This window comes from Strigops habroptila, chromosome 5, assembly GCF_004027225.2.
Source record: "Strigops habroptila isolate Jane chromosome 5, bStrHab1.2.pri, whole genome shotgun sequence".
NCBI classification, from domain to species: domain Eukaryota; kingdom Metazoa; phylum Chordata; class Aves; order Psittaciformes; family Psittacidae; genus Strigops; species Strigops habroptila.
The window spans coordinates 55,023,699-55,045,141 of record NC_044281.2 but is presented as its reverse complement, the minus strand read 5'-3'; the positions used below and the strand labels follow the sequence as shown (position 1 = coordinate 55,045,141).

Below are 21,443 nucleotides of genomic sequence, written 5' to 3'. Positions count from 1 at the left end.
CCAACACCTCAACTCTAAGAAGAAAGAAGCATTCACAAATCCTCATGCTTAGGGTCTCCCAGTTAGCCCCAGGCAATCTTTGAGCCCAGGAGCATTAATAAGCCTTTCAAGGCAGCCCCTTTTTCCCAATTGCACAAGAAGCTCAGATGCCAGCACCACTTCTCTAACTCACCTAAGCTGAAGTACCTGGGGTTGTCTGAAGTCAACTTTGAAACCAGCACTAGGAAATCAGCAAAACAAGCAAACAAATCAAACCACAGGTCTCCTGTCACTTAGACTGAATCCATAGTTGCTGGATTCTCCTTCTTCCCCTCTTCCACACAATGTCATGGTATCAAACTCAAGAATTTCTATTTGACTAAGGCAACCCATGGAGAGATGTGGCTCTATAAAGCCTAAAGAGAAGGCAAGCTTCCATTATTTTTATGTAACTACTGTGGAGTATTTGGAGGTTTATCTCAGCCCTTACCAAGACAAGAATGTCTCCCTGCCTGGACTAAAAACATTTTCCAGAAACATTTAATTGATTTTTAAGGTAGCAATAATGGATAGACCAGAAGAGATCATCTCCATCTACAAAGTGTGCTTTACCCACAGTCTTAGCATCACAGCCACACCACTACCAATCATCTTCCACTGACTGACAGCTACCTCCCTGAAACAGGAATGGCCACAACATACTTGTACACCCAAGAAGTAATAAAACTTAATTCACGTAGCTCTTGGCATCCTCTAAGGCAAACCCAACAGTGAACAAGATCTCAGGTAGTTCAAGTGGTACAAAAATTGCATGCAGGCAAAGTACAGGCAGGATGGTAAAGCAGACCTGAGACCATGACTGCTTCTTTATCAGTGCCCAATTTACAGAAGAAAGGCTGTCAAACTGTTCCATCTACTTCAGGCCTTTCTCAGCATTTAATTATAATATTAAAACATATACTAAAAAGAATGGCAATACACAATGTGGTCAGTATTAAAAAAAATTCATCCTGAAAGATCTGTGAATGAGTTAAGCAGACCAAAATGCTTGTTTTCCTGCTTCCAGTAAGTTCTCTCTTCCAACTATTTTTTTGCTAATTCCTCTTCAATTTCACACGAGAAGCATGAAGGTTAGTAGTTTTCCATGTAAGCTACTGCTAGCTTAGAAGCAAGCATTATGTGATTTCATTGGGAAACACCCAAGTATTTAAGGGAAACCTAACGCCATGCTTTGGTACCACAGCATTGAATTGCTGGAGTGGATGAAGTCAGGAGCTCCCAAGAGGTCTCTCCTTTAAAGGAATTCACTTCTTGGCACTGCAGCTTTTGATGTCTGCTTTCCCAGTGCTGGAACACTGCTACCATCAAGCTTTTCACAAACAACGCAGTGGACTTACAGAGAGCCCAGATATCTTGTAATCAATTTAACAACGTACACAAACAAGTCACTAGCTAAAAAAACCCAGCTATAACTATGTGGACACAGGTCTCTTGGGATTTTGCTTTGCAACAACTCCGAACAGTGTAGTAAATCTTTTCAGACACCCTCAGAAAAAAAAGCTTGCCTTTTTTTTTTTTTTTAATATATTTTTTTAAACTTTAAAACCTCTTGGTATCCTACTTGATAAGAAAGCAACAATATTTTAGTATGCACCTACAGACAGATTCTGATCTCAAATACACTACTGTAAACTCCAAACAGTACAGGAGTAGGTAACAATGTATAAAAAGAAAGTATAAGGCAAGTGCAGCAGACAAAACCTTTTTTTAAAAAAAGCTTATTAACCGATTCCAAGCACAAAGGTTAAAATACAGCCGTGATTTTTCACAAAACAAGTGAGGGTCCAAACAGCAACAAAGATCATACATATTTTGCACATCATAAGGTCGGGAGGAAAAGTTGTGAAGGCGCAGAATTTATTTATGTCCCTGCAAGACCCCCTTTCAACAAAGCCACCCATTTCCAGCAAGAATCTGGCCACGTTTACTCAGCATTTGGGTATTTCACACCACTTCTCCCTGAAATGCCTTGCCCCTGAATACAGAAGGATGTATTATGTGTGTCCAGTAAGCTTCCTGCCGATACTAGCTTGTAAATGTGACAACACCAGGGAGGCTTCCAAGCCTTCCGAGAGCACATCTGGCAGACAGCACCTGCATCTAAGACACACTTCAGCAAAACCCTTAAGCGTGTGTTTCATAACATGCTGAAGTCTCACTGACATCAATGGGATTCAAGAGTGTGCTTACATGCTTGCTTGAATCAGAGCCTCTGCAGGTAACTAGCTCCTGGCTCCCTTGGAAAGGGCCAGCAAGGGACAGAGTGTAGGAAGGGGTATAGCAACACCAGTTAAGAGTGAGCCAAAAAGACAAGCCCATCCCTGCTGGCACAGAAAGCCAAATGCCACCATTTTGCAATGCAAGTATCAGCCCTGTTCCAAAAGTCTTTCCTCCTGGCTTTGGCAGAACAAAACATTCAGCCACCCAGACCGACTCTGCATCCCAGGAGGGAAAGAATGTCTCTGAATACTTAAACAGCATGCTCAGAGTCCCACTCACCTGGTAATGCCAGAGAAATCAGCAGCATTCCCACACAGAGGGAAGTGCATTATCAAAAGATACAAACTGCCAGGTCATATGGCAACAAGAACACACAATTATACCAGAGTTTAGCAAAGATATTTTGCTGTGAAGCACAACACTTGAGTCTCGCAAATTATACATACCATACAATATTTAATCAGGGCTTTAACCTGACCAGCAGAGTGAAATAACCTTAAACGGAGTGGGAAAAATGAGCAAACAGCATCAAGCAACAGGTCTTCCTCCCAACTTTAGAGGCAAGATTAGCAACTACACACTGGGAAGTGACAGGAATGGCTCATACACACCACAAGAAATGCATCCTTTAAATTCGAGAAAATAAAAGGGTGCTGTTCCCTACATGCTCAGACCAGGGAGCTCATTGTCAAAAGAGGACTAAAAAATAGATAAGTTCACTGAAGAAAAGACAAAGGCCAAAACAAACCAAAACCAAAGGCAGAAAAAACCATTAGCATGGGAAGGCTGTTAGCTTCAGGTAACTGGAAGGAGGGAGGACATCCACAGGGAAGCATCATGGTATGCTTGCTTCTTGCTAGTCAGTCTGGGACGGTATCAAGTGAAGCAAACTTTTTGTCCGACCCAATATAATTATTCTCAGTGACCTCAGAAATATGAAAGAAAACTAGCAGAGCCATCAATGATGATGACAGTTGGAAGCAGCAAGTTCAAAAGTGCGGCTAGGAAACAAGACGTTCAAGACTAGAGAGAGCCTGCAATGTTCTAAAAACACAGACACTAAGCTGTGTGTAAGGTATGTCACAAACATGGTTTTACCTCCCAGTAACAGCTTAGAGCAAACCATGGCTTGAACTGGATAGTTAGCTGTCATTCAAGACAGGGCAGGTAGCACAGGAATGCAGATCTAAAAGATAGCATTTTGCCTTAAAGAAGCAGGTTTTTCTCCTTTCTAAATGCTTACCTTACACTCTACATGCTAGAGACTAGATTCAGCCTGACTTCTTCTGGCATAACATGAACTGTGTTTGCTAGTGGTTCCTTGAAAGACATCTGTGGTGCATTAAGACCTTTCCAGTAAGTCTCTCAAAAGAGAGAAATTATTATATTACCCCATGCTTTAGGGAAGAAACCATATTCACCTGCATGAAGCCAGAGATGTAACACACAGATAGGCTGTTCACCTCTGACAATGTCTTCCTTAATGCTATAAAGGAGAAAGCTTCAAAGTAACAGGATTGGCAGTCACAAGAATATGCACATGAAATGCTTTCACATTTCAATGAGAAAGGATATGCTGATGTGCGGTATTAGGAACAGTGTGATCAAGACAGCCACCTGTCACAGATCCCTTTCTTAAAGCAGAAAAGCACATTGGCATCATCAACGTTTTACAAAACTTTTTGGACAAACTTGGGATGACAATTCCCACTGGTTTACCTGGTTCACAGTGCACTGCAGCCATGGGATGCTGCTGGCTTAAGACAGCCAGAACCAAGACTTCAACTCTCCCACAGAATTTCTTCTGCTCAGCTATTACTCTCAGTGTTAGAGATGTTCCTTGCTGCTTGTTGGCTGCAGCAAGCAGCTTATTGTGGTAATCTGCTCTTGGTCAATATGCAGCAGCTTTCTGAATGGTTTTGATGGTTTTATTTTTGCTTTGAAGTGGCACAAACTACTGCCAAACAAGGAAAGAAAAATGTATGTCTTAACTCTCCTAAGGCAGAACATGCCAGGTTCATAGGCTACATAGGGCATCAGTGTAACACACTGGGATCTCAGCAGAGCAGCACCTATACACCTACATGAGAGCTGTATGTAGCACCATAATCTGGAGTATATTTTGCCATGATTGCTAGCTGCACCATCTCTGCAGAAAGTCGTAGATGATGAGGCAGTGTAGGTAAAAGCCTAGTGAAAATTCAGAGGCTTTGTACGCTATTGTGAAACTTGCAGAGCACCAGAGAAGTTTTTTAAGCAGGAGGACACGGTTTTGCTCTCAGGCTTACAAGGCATGCATCTGAGTTTTTGAGCCAGTTTTTGCCATCTAGAGGTGGTTACTTAAAGCCTGCATAATCCAAGCTAGAGGGGATGGAGGTTTACCAACACCTAGTCAGGCAAACTCCCATCCCTGAAGGCTTGACGGTCTGATCCAGACAGGAACAAACAATTAAGAATTTGGTTTCAAAGCAGGAAGTAGACTCAGCAGTGGGGAGTGCTAAGCAGATCAAAAAACAATGTGATTTTTATAAGGGATTCAGAGGACATGAAGTAGATTAGACTGCTGCTTCTGTGCATTAAATATTTGAAATGTGTTGGAAATTCGAAAAAGCACATAAACATATACTATGAAACATCAGCTGATGTGGTGCTTGGCTGCTTCCAGCACGGACTATGTATCAGTTAACCTTAAAGACTGTGATCATTTAGCGCTTTCCTTCTTTAGTAAACTACATTTTGCAGAAACCTAAATAGATCATACTGTCATCAGTTACAAACCATCTTCTAAATATCAGAGTCCAGTCTAAAAGCACCTCAGCAACATAATTATCGACAGCTACTGGATAGCTGCAATTTCTTCTTTTTTATCCCCTTTTAGAGGATTACAACAGAGAATGGTACATCCCAATTATGCTTATGGACCTTCTGGACAACAAAAGACCTAAATTAGGTATCTAAGACAAAGCACAAAATCCTTTCCTTACACATTCTCTTAGTTGCTGAGAAAAAGAGAGTGGCAGAGGCAGAAGCAGGGAATTAGCTATCCTATGATTTTCACTTTGTAACAATTTCCCAAGCTAATGAACTATTTCTGTTTTAAAATACTCAACAATAAGAACTTATACTCATTTTGCTGGTATGAATCTGAAGCAATGTCACATCAATGCTATTGGGTCAGCAGGCAGAATCTCTCCTTAGTTATGGGTAAGTACACTGGAACAAATGAGTTAATATTTACTAATTGGCAACAGAAAGATGGCTCTCTTCCAAATAACTCCAAACAAAGAGTGATAAAAATCAACAAGATTTAATACCATCCACAACTTCAATTACGTTCTAATGCTCCAAAAATAAGTGAAAAGCATTTACATGTCAACCCCCATAAATATTTACAGTTACGACTGAAGCAGGCTTGACTCTTCACATCACCCCATTAAATCAACAGCACTGAATAGGCCGGTACACTACAAACAGTACCAAACCAGGCCAAAGTTTAAAAAAAAAAACAAACTAAACATGAATCCCAACTCAGAGTCTTCTAGCCTGTAGCCTACGGTTACATTAATTTTGAACCCCATTGAGGTCTGTGATTTGCCAGTCTCCTGCATTTGTGCTCACAAGGCACAACTCGCCATCCAACTCCATGTACCAAGTTTTCCGCTTCTATGTCTCTGGGAAGAGAAATGGTTCTCTTAGCCATGCTGCTCTGCTGATCCTAGACCTTGCCTTTAGCAATGGAAGGCAGAAGAGTTCTAGCCATGGCAAAGATCCAATTGTCTAAAGGCTTCTGCTTGGACTTGAAAAAACAGCCTACTATCCAGGCATCTCAAAATATCTACCTATGCTAATGCTGCTTTCATACTTCCAATTGTATAATCTGGAATAAAATCACAGACCTTTTTTATTTCAAACAAAAGTGCTGATATCTTTAACTAGATATCAGCACTCAATTGGAGGAAGGGGTGATATTTGCTGGTTGGTGAATGTGTTGGTTATAATTTGTTATTTGATCCCTTCTGGCCATGCTGAACAGCAGCAATATTGGAATTTGGGTAGATGAACCTTCTTCATTTCCAAAGAACTGCCTCTTAGTACAGTGACTTCTTGGAGTCAGTACCCAAAATCAATAGTTCTGTACTGTGCTTCTCTGCAAACTCTCTTTGCTTGGTCACTTCAGATTGATTCTCTGTGGATTATACGTAACAGAAAATGTGAGCAAAAACTTGATCTCAAACCATAAACCAGGATCACTCCTCCTTTCTACTAAAAGCAGCAGCCCGGAAACATAGCAAGTCCCAGAGTGACATCTTATCAGGGCATCACTGGCACAAGGATTAACACTTTCCTAACCAAATTATTTAGCAGCTTTCCTTGAAATAGGTTTTACAGTCCAGAGAAAGACTTTATTTTACACAGACGGTGCACCACTGCCTTTAATATTGCCCTGATTTAGTGAAAGAGAAAACCACAGAACAGAGCACTCAGCTTTTTCCTTTCCTTCTTCAGCTATTCTTTCAAAGTGCCCTTTAATCACGAACTGGCAAATTGTCACTTAAGCTCCTGCTCAGTGGGATCAAGTCAAAAAAGGCAGCTTCTCCACCCCTCCTGAAGAAAGCAGTGCAGCAAAGTCAGCAGTGAGAACGAGCTGGAAGGCAACCATGGGATGGGAATTTGTGACCTTTTGGCCCAGGGCTATGAGTTTGACCAAGTGAGCCATGCTCAGATGGACTCAGTTCGTTTTTTACAGATCTAACTGGATTGGCAAGCCCCAGCTACAGGTAAAAATAGCTAACACATATTCCCAGGTGTATCTTTAGCCTAGCTCATACAGATACCCAAGAGCAGGTTGGGAAACCTCTCTTAACTTCATGAATGCTGATATTCTCAAACTACTGACAGAAAGATGCATCACAGTTCTGAGAGCCCCATTTACACAAGGGTCACAGAAACCACAGGTATAGAATGAAAAATCCACCACCAACACTTAATACAGCTGTGCACACACAACTGCTTAGCAACAGATAGTAAAATAGGAATATACCTGCAGTGTCCTGCTATGACAGCTGTCACCCAAAGTTCTCACTGCAGCAGCTGCAAATATGATCTTTTTTAATTATGAAGATGCTATGCAAAACTACTTTAAATCAAAGCCATGCTATGCACATTGCAGCATCTACTTGCTGATACTAATACAGCTACATTATTCTTCTTTAAGTACCAGAACTCACATCTCCCAATTCCTAGGTTAAGCTCTGCTTTCTCTTCAGCTGGCTTTTCTTCTATGCTTTTCCTCAGGAGGCACCTCAGGCAAAATCCTGAAGAACCTTTCTGTACCACAAGCATGAAGAACACAGTGTGGGGACTACAGAGGCATAAAGTGTCATGTTTTCAACACTGTTCTTGATTTCTCTAAAACCCACCGGCCCCACGAGGACGGTGAATTCTGAGGGGCATTAAAACAATGCCAGAGAATCTAGAAAGATCCTACTAGAAACAGCAGTTTTGGAGGACTCAGACAAAAAATACTAAGAGCACTGAGTCAAGGTGAGCTGAAGTATGCAACCAGGAAAACTTGCCAATAAAAGGCACTCCTTCAGAACATAATGTTTTGTCTGACTGCTTTATCAAGAAATCAATTTACAACTGCTTCTTATTACTCTGAACTGAAAATGACAGGAGTGCAAAGGCTCTAAATCAAGGAGAGGAAGGTAAGCAGAGTACAGCAGTCTTCATTCACTAAAGGATTAACCATTTTCTACTTTTGCATTTTAGAAAAGTAAAGCCTGCTTCTTTCCCTGAGGGTGTTATTTGTTTTGTTGTTTTAATTTTTAAACAGTACAGTTTCTGCTACACACAGCTAACATAACATTGTGCTAGTTACACAATGCTCTGGAGCAGTCTGATCTATACAATGATCTTTTTCATGGCCAAAACTCTCCAGAGATGCCTGAAATTTCTAGTTCAGAACAAGCCTGTTGCAGAGAAGAATAAGCGTCTTAGATTTCAAACCAAGGACTTCGGTAACAAAGTCATCACAGACAGAAAAGTTCACATGGCATTTTCCAAGGTTTAGTTCAAACTTGCAACATGCACAAGGTAGATTAAAAGATCCAGCTTGGAAGTCAATCTACAAAGACTGGCCTTAAGCGTAATTTGATCTACTTCAAATGTTATCATCATGTCCCTTGATTTTTGTTTTATTCCAGAAGAATACGTTTAGTTCAAGTTCTCTCACAAAAGGAAAATGCTGTTCACCCTGCCCGTTGCTTCTTCCTCTGCCCCAGCTTCTTGTCAGCAGTATGGCCTCTGTCCATTTTCTCCTGTTGCTCACCAGTTCCCAGTTCTCCAGCATGGCCCAATTTCATCATTCAGTTTTCATAGATGATTCTGCTTAGACATGAGCTTTGTGCTCTCCGGTACATTGCTTATCCTTACCCACACAGACACAGTGACTCCAGTGTGCTCTGCAAAATTATTAAAAGTGCACTTTTCTACTACAGGGTCTCAGCCTCTCCCAGAATGAGCAAGGAAATCCTGGAAAGTTAATAAACAGATGCCTAGAATTCCAGATAGCTCCAGGTCCACTTACACAGCAATGTCAGTCTCAACTCTTTTCCTCCCTGCTTTAGCACGTAAAATCCCTGTCTCTTCATATGTGGGAAACTTATGTCACAAGATAGGCCAACATGTTTGCCCATTAAGTCTCACAAGTCCTACATTTCTTCAGCAAGTCCATATTGTTTTCCCAGTAGCAACACTGAAAGGCTCACTCACCTCCTTGTGGGAATCTTTATGTGCTTCCAGCGTTTTCATGATAGTCAACTCCGCATAGTTCTTAAACCTTGCTGGCTGGTTCCGTAAGATCTCTCTCAGGACTCGCAGTGCCAGGGCTCTTATTGAATGCTGTGTAATGAGAAATCAAATCTGCGTTAGAAAAAGTCAGTTCTCAAATTTATAGTTTGAAGTAAATTCTATGGTTCCCTATGCCACCAGAAATCTTCTATTGCTCTTATATTCCACCAGCTTCAGCAGTGTGAACAGTGTAATCAATATAACTAAAATTCAGAATTGGTCTCCTTGTTTGCTTTTGCACAAAAATTCACATTAAATGACTGTTGTCACAGAATGAGTCTACTTTGTTAAATTCCATAATCTTTTGGCAATGAAGTACAAATCTGTACCCAAAGCAGCATATCTGTATTACATGAATCTACAAAGCAGCTCAGGTCATATTTGTTTTGCCCTTCCTCTTCTGCTTAGCCTTGCGGATAGCAACCTGGGCTCCAAAGTTGCTTCTCATGTACTAACACAGTAAAATCTATTCTCTTCCTGTAACTCCTATGAAAATCACTTTCAAGAACAGTTAAGTCATTGTAGTCAACACTGAACTATGTGTTAATCCTTTATATCAAAAGATCATTAGCAGAAGGGATTTATAACACCTGCTTCAATTTCATAACTGTTACATTAAGTTTCTGGCCTGTGGCCACTCCAAACAGATTCTATCATTTCAACAGAATAATTCAACTTCATTTACTCTATACTTGGCCTTTAAAGCATGTCCCTTGCAATTCATCTGCAAAATTCACGCAGTTGCACAATACATAGGTACTTAAAGCCACCACATTTACTGATACATGTGTGATGAGGCTATGATTAAATATGTACGACTAGAGTAGCTCATGCATACACTATGAACAAAGAGAAAATATCAGCCACCTACACTGCTTCAGAATTAAAATTTCTGAGCATGGGCACCATATGCTTTACAAGAAGCATAAGAAATACAATTGATTTTGAATCAGACAGAAAAAAAAAGAAAGGGCACTGTAAGTGCTTTGAAGCCTAAGTATTGTAACATTCAGATGAAGTGTGGCTCTGATGTCAAGGCCCAGTAGCGTGCTGAGCCTTTACCAAATATCATTGTGCTGCAAGCTGAACAAATAGCCCCAAGTGGCTAGCCTGTAAATTACCACTTTGATCTACTACCAAATATAAAGCTGTGATAATAACACAGCTTTTTTTAATACTTCAAAACAAGATGCCCCATAATAGCTGTTTATTCTTGATGACATTTTTGCAAGAGACAGAGACTCATCCCATGAGATCTAATAGCCTGGATCGTTAAGTCACACAGAGAAAAAAGAATAATCTATTCTAAGGTGCCTTTATTCTCCTTTTTGGGGGGCATGGGCATACTATAACTTCATCCTAACTTCATCCTAACTTGGAAGGGAACAACTTTTGAAATCTTGATAGTTTTTGTACTAGATTAGAAGATAACTTATTTTCTGATTCTACTTCAATTTCCTAGTTGTTTGTTACTAGCACTCAGGAGGGAGAGGGGAAAACTGGGACACATCAGAGTAGCTTAAAACTCATCACTGAACACCATGAAAATGAAAGCAGAGTTATCAACCTTCAAAAGAAAAAAAAAAAAAAAAAATGGAGTAGTGCAGCATCACTGATGAGATGCCATACAGCAGGTTTCATTTAAACTAGTGTGGAGAAACTATCACCCTAGATGAAGCAAGATTAGGAGAATTAAGACAAAAATCTGTATCTCACATCTTTGTCTCCAAGAGTTTCCAGCAGCAAGAGCAGAATGGTTTTGAAATGTTCCTCCCAAACTCCAAGATTATCTTCCCTTGTGATCTTCAGCAGTTCCAGGAGAGCTCCTTTCCGCTCCTCCACCCGTTCGTTGTGGTTGGAGAGCTCTTTTAGAAGATCAGCCACCAAATCTGAATGGTCAGTGGGCACTTCTAGGACAAATGGCAACAAATCACTTGGGGAAATGGGGAAAAAGATCAAAGATGCCAAGATTACTAACCCTCTACAGAACAAAGTGCACGTAACAAGGGCCCCCCCAAAATGCATCAAATTCCAGGTAGCCCCAGTCAAGCAGGCAAGAGAATCCGAATAGCCCACAATTTCACCTAAGTTCATAACACAGCTCGTGGCTTCTAACGAACCAGGAAGAGATGACAACTGAATTTCATCCAGTTCCAATAATTACTTCTACAAGACAAGAACTGCCACAGTTTTTTCCAGACACACACACCCAAAGCCAGTGATCACATGTATGACCTTTAGATCAAAGTACAGTGACTCATCGGTGCAAAAGAATAAAGCTAAGGTGTAGCATCACTTAAATGTAGTTAAATGCTCAGTAACAAGCTATTGAGTGAGATGTTTCAGTCAAAGAGTGGAAGGTCTCCAAAACAGTGTCCCTATAGATGCATTCAGATGCTTAAGGGACTAGCTTGGGGAAAACTCTAAGCAAACAAAAATCAAAACTGCAGTATAACATTTTCTCAATAGCCACAGATGAGGTTCTGCTGCTACATGAGAATAAAATGCATTTCATACCAAGCCTGGACTCAGATGTGAAGTAATACACAACATATCCATGTGCAGACATGTATCTGAGAGCACTACCCATAAATAAAAAATACCAGAAACAGAGCAAGCTGACTGCAGTTTTATGATATAAACGCTGATACAAACCATCCCGAAGCTGATCCATGTCATCATCGAATACTGCTTCCTTCAGGGCAGTCTTGTCATAGGTGTTAATTGTGTCAGCATAAGGATAGGGGTTATATTCTCGAGCACGTGGCCCTGAAAAGGCGCGGGGAGGCTGGGTGTTAAGAAGAGAAGTTTTGTTATCTAGGGCCATCCTTCCGCCTTCCACAATGTCACTGCTTCCACGGACATCACTGGTAGGCACAGCAAGGCCACCATCTCGAGACACCTGGGGGATCAAATAGAGAAAAAACACGAGACTACTCAAACCCTGTAGTTTCTTTGGAGTTCACACACCTTGAAGAGGCATAGAATCGTTTAAACATAATACTCGAGTAAAACTTAATTACTACCTCTTTCCCTTCCATAAGTACAACTGTTCCAAAAATATATCCTGATCATAGGGCAAAAAGTCATATTAACATTCCTAAATCTAAGTTAATATTGCTAAAACTGCACAAGCTGGCAAAGATCATAACCTCTGGAACAGAACCAATTTGCTAAGAACCGGAAAGGAAGCAGAAGCAACATCCTCCTCATGAAAGTTCACAACCCAGTGATAGAGAAGATTGAATGATGCTTAGCAAGTTAACACAAAATGAACAATAGAAGGGTCTAGAAGAATAATCTTGGTCCAAGAATGTTTAGCTTTGAAGGCTAACTTAATCTACTAACAAACTTGTTTGTCCAGATAGGAAGCAAAGCTGTCATAGAATCACTGGGTATCTCAAGTTGGAAAGGACTCATAAGGATCATCATTTAAGATTCCTGTAAATGTTGAAGTCCATGTATTAAGTTAAATAAATGGTAAATAATTCTATAACCATTCATGCAGCATAATGTACAATATGAGTTGTGCACACTCAAAGTGGTTATAGGTCCTTCCTATATATGAAGAAATTAGCCTGTGAGGGAAACCACCCATGCATTTTAAGAACTAACACTTCCCATCCTAGACCTGACTACACACACTCCATCTGAGCCTAGGAACACTAGCACTTTGTACGAGACTCCCACGAACACGAGAAAGCACTTTTCACAGAAGGCTACAGTTCAAAGGGAGCAAGGGACCACATTAGTGGGACCCTATAACTTAGGTATAAGAAGTTAGCAACCAATAAGCCAAAGACACTTGCAAGAATACAGCAGGAATAACTGGATTTTGTACATCAACAACCCAAAGCCAGGTTTGAACACAGTATTTTAAAATTTCACCTATCTGGGGATGTTAATCAATCGAATACTTACAATGTCACAGTCTTTCTTTCCATCACGTTTGATTGGTTCATTCAGGTCCTCTTGACTACGGAAACTAAATTTTTCAATTGCTTCTGTGACTCCACGAAGAGAGCTGTAGATTTCATCAGAATTTAGGTTCTCCGTGTCATAATCCAGCATACTAAAGACCAAACGTATATGAAATGTTACATATGAAATCAGAATCCGCTTTTGACTGTTAACAAAAACAATGCTAAGTTGGAGACAGATGATTTGGTGTACCCTTTGTAACAGTGACTCGTAACAAAACATGGATGGAATCAAAGCAGACTTTGGGTCTGAGTCTCCCCTCAGATGGGGCTAAATCTAGGAGAAACTCCACTGAAATCGGTGGTGTTACATCACTGTGAGGGGAAATCAGGTCCACTGTTTGTTACATTCCACAGCAGTGAATGTGTTAGCTTCTGTAAACAACAAAAAAAACCCCAAACCCCAAACCTATCCCCAGCACAGTAATGGTGTTATTTTAAAAGGAAAATAAAGAAAACCAATTAGTATGAGAACTTAAAGGGTTGTGACAACTGGTGAAAATGAAATTAATGAAATTTGATAACACATCAAATATAGTCTATCAATGGATTCAAACGTGACAGATTTAAACTAAAAGGAAAATGTATCTTGATGTAAACTTAGTCTAACATGCCCCGTTTTCATTTATAGAGCAGTAAAACCAAAATCACTTGCATAATGCCTTGATAAATGATGCATTTCAGTATTGAGCCTAAGTTTGGGCATTCTTTAACTCAAATCTGATACTTTCTTGCAGTTTGTCTGTTCCTCAGAAATTCTCAGCAGCATAAAGCCACACAAGTTTTGGGATTCCTTGAGGAGTTATCCAAAATTAAGTTCCATGAAAAAAAGCCTTGCATGCAAGGGCAGATGATATGAAAAGATGTGGCTAAGAAGAGGATCTCCTACAAGCCTAAAGAAAATAAAAAGGCATTATTGGCAGGGTTTTGCTCTGTCTAGGAGAAGTTAAGTTTGCGTGACAATCAGTTTTCCAAGAGACATTTAACGAAGAGACCCAGTTAACTGAGAACAATTTCTCTGGTGGAGTCTCGGATCTTAATAGAGCCAGAAGCAAATAAACCAAAAGAATTTGAAACATTTACATCAAGTTGTTTGTCAATAAGTGGCAAGAAGTGGCTCCCTACAGGGGTGAATTACTATTTCTTAACAGTTTGGGAAAGACGACAGGATGGGCTTAGAGGAGGACGGTTGAACAAAGGGCTGTGTTCCTCTTCCACAAAAGAAAGATTCCCTGAGAGGTGGGTGAGGGAAAACATAAAAACCAGAAAATCCCTTCCAAGTCCAGGCTACACAGCTATTATTTTCAATAGAACTAAAAGTAGGATGTTCAACATCTAGAACCACTGCTTTTTTTTTCTTTTTTTTTTTCTGGATGAAACTCTGGCACTTCAGACAGAGGGTAAGATTGGTGCTGTCCAATTCCTTTGGGATTAACACACTCAAAATAGCCATAATCCCCGGCTCCCAAGCAACACGCTCGCACTACACTCATACAAGCATCAGCACCATGTATTCTGGCAAAGAAACCAAAGAACAACTCCCCAACTTTAAACAGTGTCTGTCAGGCCAGGAAGAAAGAGAAACCACTTAAAGACCAAGATGAGGAAACAAAAGCTGTTTATGAACCTACAGAACTCAAAGTATTTGGGTCTTTTCAGACAGCTGAATGACACTAATGCACTGTGATAGCTTTCCAGACAAAAGTGAAGGCAGTTTTTAGATTCTTTGTAAGTATCAGGCAGGGACAGGAAAACCTTTGTTTCCTATGATCTCAAAAACATTAATTTTGAGCTCAAGCATGTTTAATTCATAGATCTTAAGGCACTCTTCATACAGTATTTAAGTGAGCAATTAAACTGCCATTTGAGAAGGTATACATGTGACTGTACCTGCGTACCCACACCAAGAGATGACAATGAAACCCATGGCAAAAACCCCCAAGAAATAATCACAGATATACTGACACTAAATCTTCTGCTAAAATCATCACTCTTTCCTCACTGATGAATTTTGCCCTACACTGCTACCAAAGAACAGATCAAAGTACAGACTCTGCAATGCTAAAGGACTAAGGCAATTTCCCAACAAAGAGCCACTGATCCGATGCATTTTTCCAAGCACAAAACCACATTTTAATAAAAATCTAAAGAATCCAGTGATTTCATATGTCAAGAGTAAGCCTGTGTAGGAGATCACATTATGGCTGTGTTCTACATGAACAAAAAATCTACATGTGAACATACACGTCTATTGACAGTATGTGCACTGGAATACTTCACAGACAACACAATGGGGAGGAATAAAAATAAAATGGAATTACACCCCACCTTTCAGAAAGGAAAAAAAAAAAAAAAGGCACAAAAGAAAAATGAACTATGACCCATGCAGAAACTAGAGGAAAGTCACAGGATGAATAAGTAGTAAGTAGAGATGAGCAGTGTTTAGGGATGTCACAACATTATTTTCCATCTTCTGCTGCACTAAAGTAATGCAGCTTTCTACAAGTTTATCAAGATACAATTTGGCAGTTTTCCAGTCTGACACGACATACATTTTACTTCCGTAAACTGTTATTCAGTTTCCAATCCAAACTATGTGTAAGTAATCAACAGTTTAGCATCCTCAAGCAGTACACAGTATTCCATTTCCTTGCACTTTCTGGCTCTGGGCTGGAACATCTAATTATTCTAAACCTTGGTCTCAGGTAATGAAAGAAGGAAAAAAATTCTCAACTAATTTAACTCCAAAAATTAACATGCATCTCTTCCACAGATATTTTCATGTCCTAGAAGAGTCAGAACATTGATTAAAAGTTTTAATTCTGCAAGTATTTACAGACTGGACATATTTACAGTATGGACTATGGGATTCTATTTTCTTTCTCAGACATCATGGATTCCCAGATTTTGAGCCCTCAAAAAACAATTTGTTTGCTTTTCTTTCAATAGTTTTTCATTAGGAACTTCTTGCTTCAAGGAAAGACTATGTAGTCCTTCCTCAGGTAACAGGCTTTCTGTAGATGTGGTTTCTCCTGACAAATATACCTGTTGTCAGTGTATAAACTTAAAAAAATTCAAGGAATTTAACAAAAAGGTCTGAGAAATTATATTTGTATTTAGAAGGGGTTTTTTTTATTAAAATCAGTATACAGTTTTGGTCCACTATACTGACTAAAGATCTGTATATAGATTGGAAGAAAATGTGATGACACAGGAGGAAGAAGAGATATCAAAATTAGGAATTGATAACCTAAATCTTGTGCTAAGGACAATTTTCATTTCAATATTAAGTCTTCCATCTACACTGTGCAAGCTTCATCCCCGCTGCCCTATGGGTATTCAGTACTGCGGATGTGAAATCACTACTGAGCTGTATTTGCCTGTTAGAAAGCACTTGTGCGCTGCTTGCACAACGTAGCCAAGTTTAAAGACCTTGCCCACGCTATCATAATGCAACCAGTGCCTGCTGAAAGTGCTCAGCAACTGTGTCCTGCATTGGAAACCAACTGTGAAACACACACCCTTTCAGGAACCTGGCAGGGAGGAAGTCTGGAAAAAAACACTTCCCCCCCCCACCACCACTTGCATGCCACATCTTCCCCGAGCAGCGAGCAAGTGGCTGCCTGTCACCTCCGCTCTCTGAAAGCTACCATCACCTCTTCTCCTTTTCCAGCCAAAGGCTCTGCAAATCATTTCCCACATATGAACAAATCCTACAGCGTGAAAGGTAAATAATACTGTGACACCTCAGACAAGTTGGTTTAACAGGTAGCTTGTTACCTGGGAGAGTAAGAGCGTCTGAAAGTCTTGTGGGAAGGAGCAGTGGGGATGGAGTTAGGCTGAGAAAGGGGAGGGGGGTGCTTCGACAGCCCATCTGCACTCCAACCCCAGAACCGACTGCCGCGATCAGAGGAGAAACAAAAGAGAAAAAACAGAGAGAGGAGAGGGAGAAAAAAAAGAAACTATAATCTGAGTGGCTTAGTGCTGTCATGCTGTCTTGGAGAGAGAGAGAAAAATTAATAGAAACAAAATTAAACAAGAATACTCCATTGAGCCTCACAAGTCATTGTTTTGGCCTTTGTTATTCATTTCCACTTTTATTCCTGACATAATGATACAGTTCACACTAAAATAGTCTCTGCTTCTACTAAATGTAAATTTTATAAATGGATATAGCCTCTATAAACAACTCAATATATTCTAAGTAAGCAATCGCTGACCACACATCTGTATTCAAACTCTAAGCAGGTATTTGTGAGCAACAGGATATCCCCAGAAGAAAGTAAAGTTGGGTACCTTGTAAAGTTTGGCTCCTGGTGCCTCTAAAAGAGCCTGCAATCAGGCCCTACACAATCAGCACATCTTCGCAGGGCTTGAGATCTGATCCTATTTTACCAGATTCAACTGACCCCAAATATGCAGCAAGTGGAAATCAGTCTAGAGGGAAAACTTATCTCGTAAACTGGGGACTTGGCCCAGGTCTCAGCAGAAAAACCTGGAAAGACTGGATGAAATCAGCCTCTAAGTCATTTCAGATCTCTCAAAATTCCACAAGCTTCTTCTGGTTACTGTTTGATCCTGCACTTTTCGGACAAGGCATCCAACCCTGTGCCAATCTGTGTAACCTTTGCATTTGTCCTGTTCCTTTTATGCTTCACAGATTTTCAAAATCGTCTTCTAAATGAGAACATAGATGCTTGAGCTGGTGGAGTGTTCAGGACCCTGCTTTGTTTCTATTAACTTTAAGCACACTATCTTGGAAAGTCCCATTTGTATATATGAAAGTGAAAGATATTGCAAGATTGGAAGCAGCAATCAAGTCAAGAATTGCAAACAGCAGCAAAGCTAGTTGAAAGAACTCCTCTGAAGAGTGGTGTCAAGAAATTTACTCGTTAACCAGCAATCAAAAACCACAGCTATTACATGCAACTATTACAGAAATACGCCAGACACCCAGACCGCTGACCAGAAGTCTCACAGCTCAGGTCTCACCTACCTGCACACAGGCCACCAAACAATGTAGGCTTGTTCTTATTGTATAAGGTGGATGGCTTATTTTAATTCTTTTTCCATGCCTTGCTCAAGTTAATACCAAAATTTTATTTTTAATGTTTGTTTTGGCCTTTGTTATGAGGGAAAAAACCAAGCACATAAACTAACACAGATAAAATTGTTAGCCCCTTATTTTGCTGCATTTCCTCTAGAGATCTTTGAAGGACTAAACTGTTAGGTTTTTGGTTTAGTTTTTTTAATAATTTGAACTAAGCACAGGTTTCTGAGCTACTAGTAAAGGCAGAAACAGTAGGGCAGATGTATTAATTTGCTGTTCCTTCAAATATTCCTAGAGAATTCTAGGTGAAAATTCACAACCTGAATGTAACATTTGAGTTTACAGAAGTTCATTTGCCATTCAGAATGGCATTCTTACACTGGAGGACTTCACAACTTAGTATTTTCCTGTTTGTCGTAGTAAATCATTCACTAAATCTCAGAAGATGTTCTCTGTCCAACACAAACTCAAGCCATTCATTTGAGCACTGCCCAGGAAACATTCTTTCAGTTAGAAGTCTGGGGTTTTTTTCCTATTATTTTCAGTCTTCACAAGTGCCCTCCCTGCTTTTCATCTTCAGAAAACACCTCTTTCCTCCGTAACTCCTCTCCCCCAAAATTAAAACTGTCAAGACAAAAAAAAACAAGGCAGGTACAAATGCAGAAGTAACTCACAGATGCAGTGGATATGTTCTAGTGATCATGAAGCTGAACTGGATGGAGCAAATGAAAGCAGGAGGAAGGACTCTGCCCAAGGCCCTGAAAGCACGTTACCCTTCTGAAGACACTAACACTAGAGGATACTTAAGCAGATGTTATCATATGGATAGACAAATTAGCTGTTTGCATCCATAAAGTCCAATTCAAGCAAAACATTCAAAATCTATCCAGAGCACTCAAATACATGAACACACAAGTACACACACAAAAAATCAGTCATCTGGAATTCAGCTGTGATGGCAATATTATGGAAGAAGTAATGTGACCCAAGGGCAATGGCATACACACATACTATAGAAAGTCTGTATCAACAAAGCTTTGCTGATTGAGGATATTGTCCACAAACCATTAGTAATATGGGAAAGCAGCTATGCTTAGCAGCATGTTTATATTTGTACACATCCCAAACTATCCTTTCTACACATATCCCAGCCCCAAAGACATATATGTCTCTAGATGAGACTCCTCCAATTTGTGCATCAAGAAAAAAATGTAAAGAACAGTATAATCTTCAAAACTGGCATTAAGAACTGGAGATAATCTTTCAACCGGCTGCGTTCAGGCTGCCTGTAAAAGACACAAGCACGGACAAGGTAAGCAGGGCCTGTACATGGAGCACCCTAGGAAGCAATGGGCATACACAACTTTGTGCAACCCACCAGCAATGGGTCCCACAAAAATGTAAAGCCAAGCCTTGTTTCAGAGAAGGGCTACACAGAGAAACTGTGGGAACTAGATCCTTCTACACTGCTATCAGAATGACTTGAGTGTGCTCATTTTCCAGGTTTGTAGAGAGAAAAGTGACATTTTACACCACTGATGAATAGCAAGCGACAAGCATTTGTAATGGAAACATGACACAGAAGCATCTATACTAACAACTGCAATACTGCAGTGTACCCTACTTCCTGCAATCTGTTAGTATATCTTCCGAAGCTTTTTGTCTGAAAGAAGGATGACCACATGTACTCTTCAGAAACAGAGCTAAATTCCCTTGTTCTCCAAGTCAGAGCCATTCTCAAACTGCTACACAAGACATTTTCAAGAAGGATGCAGTCCAGCAGAGCATCAGAATTCACTGCCACTGATTTGCAGTGCTTGCAACCAACTTTTCTACAGACAGTAAAAATCAGCAGCTATTGTTGCTGCTCAGAAGTCACTCACAAAAACAAGGCAGAACTTCTCCCCTGATTATTTTAAAGGGCTTTTATAGCAGCTTCCACTTTCAACTTATCATTGAAGATTATCTTTGACTCATCATCCTCAAATAACTAAATCCAGCAAGGGAGTAGGACAACCTTCTTTAAAAGACACCTAAATTTTTGGATCAACATCTCCAAGAGCTCCATAGAAAACTGAAGGAATGATTGTTTTCGAAAGGAAATTCCTGGCCCACCGCATCAATGGCCGTTTTGGTCTTGACAACTTAATGGCAGAATGCTTTGGCATTACATGCCCTCTCTAACTATTACTTGAGAACACTGCATGAAAAATACCCTCCAGTTCCTAAACCAAAAATGCTAGAAAACAACGGCAACATAGTATTACGTGTAGGCTGAAAGCTTTAATCAATAATTTGATACATGCATCCTGACATCAAGAGGTGAGAAGAATGCAAAGACAAATTGAAAAGCAGTGAGTGAAGTGGCAAAACACAGTCATGTCTCAATGGTAAAACCCAAAAAGCATGGTAAAAGGTCATGGATTTATAAATAAGTGCCACATGCAAATGTGGCCAGCAAAGCCACAAGGTAACCACAGGGAGATATATCTGAGTTTATAATTTCCCATGACAAATCAGCAGGGCAACAATGCTCAGACTAGTCAAAAAGGAAGCAACATAGTTGGAACCATTTCCCTGAAACTCTACGACTTAATTTCTTAATGAAACCTTTGTTAAAAAAAATCGTAATAGGCAACTTGACCTTGGCTTGCAACTTCCCAGTCTAGTTTTGGATTACAGCAGATTTAGGGGTCACAAAGATGTATTTAGATATCTAAAATTTTCTCAAGAAACCCCATGTGTTCCTCATACGCTGCTGGAATTAGTTTAACTACTTACGAAAGGCTAAAAGCCTATATTTTTTCCTGACACACGGGAACTCACATGTCTAAGCATCCCTCCAGACATGGTTTAGCACATCATGACAGGGCTAAATTTCAGTGTAAATTACTACATTGGACTACAAACTGCAGTCCTCACCCAAAATGTTTCCATCTCTTCCATAATAAAGGGAGATGACCTCCCATGGAGAGGGCAGGCAAACAGGAGCAGCGGCTTTGAAGCTTTCCCAGCATAAACCAAAGCTTCTCCAAATAACAACCTAACACTTCCTCCAATATTTCTATGGTGCCAGAGCACACTGTTTAAATTCTCATCTCCTCTGCTCTAAGTTTTTATGGTGTGAAACATGAACAATATCCAAGTCCATGTTTGCAAAATAAAAGGTTTTGTAGTGGACCAATATATTCTAGGGTAGCACCTGCAACTTCAGCAAAACACCTGGTTGTAATAGACCTGCTGTCTGAAGGATCAGGCCACTATTCTTCTGGTAAGCAGCCAGGAGAGTGAGTTGAGAGGTA

General features: G+C 40.1%; 1 protein-coding gene across 9 annotated transcripts in view; it reads right to left on the bottom strand.

Annotated features, from left to right (window-relative positions):
* Positions 1–21,443, bottom strand: part of CLASP1 (cytoplasmic linker associated protein 1) — a 180,693-nt gene that overhangs the window by 10,240 nt on the left and 149,010 nt on the right. For 4 of the 9 annotated variants that reach the window (XM_030488255.1, XM_030488261.1, XM_030488260.1 and 1 more), the window contains 5 exons: positions 16,872–16,988; positions 13,033–13,183; positions 11,767–12,022; positions 10,828–11,021; positions 9,034–9,162 (listed from right to left, as the gene is read on the bottom strand). In XM_030488255.1, the coding sequence (XP_030344115.1) occupies positions 9,034–9,162; positions 10,828–11,021; positions 11,767–12,022; positions 13,033–13,183; positions 16,872–16,988 (847 nt within the window). The remainder of the gene's footprint in view (positions 1–9,033; positions 9,163–10,827; positions 11,022–11,766; positions 12,023–13,032; positions 13,184–16,871; positions 16,989–21,443) is intronic. The other 5 variants (XM_030488257.1, XM_030488258.1, XM_030488259.1 and 2 more) reach the window with 3 other exon arrangements.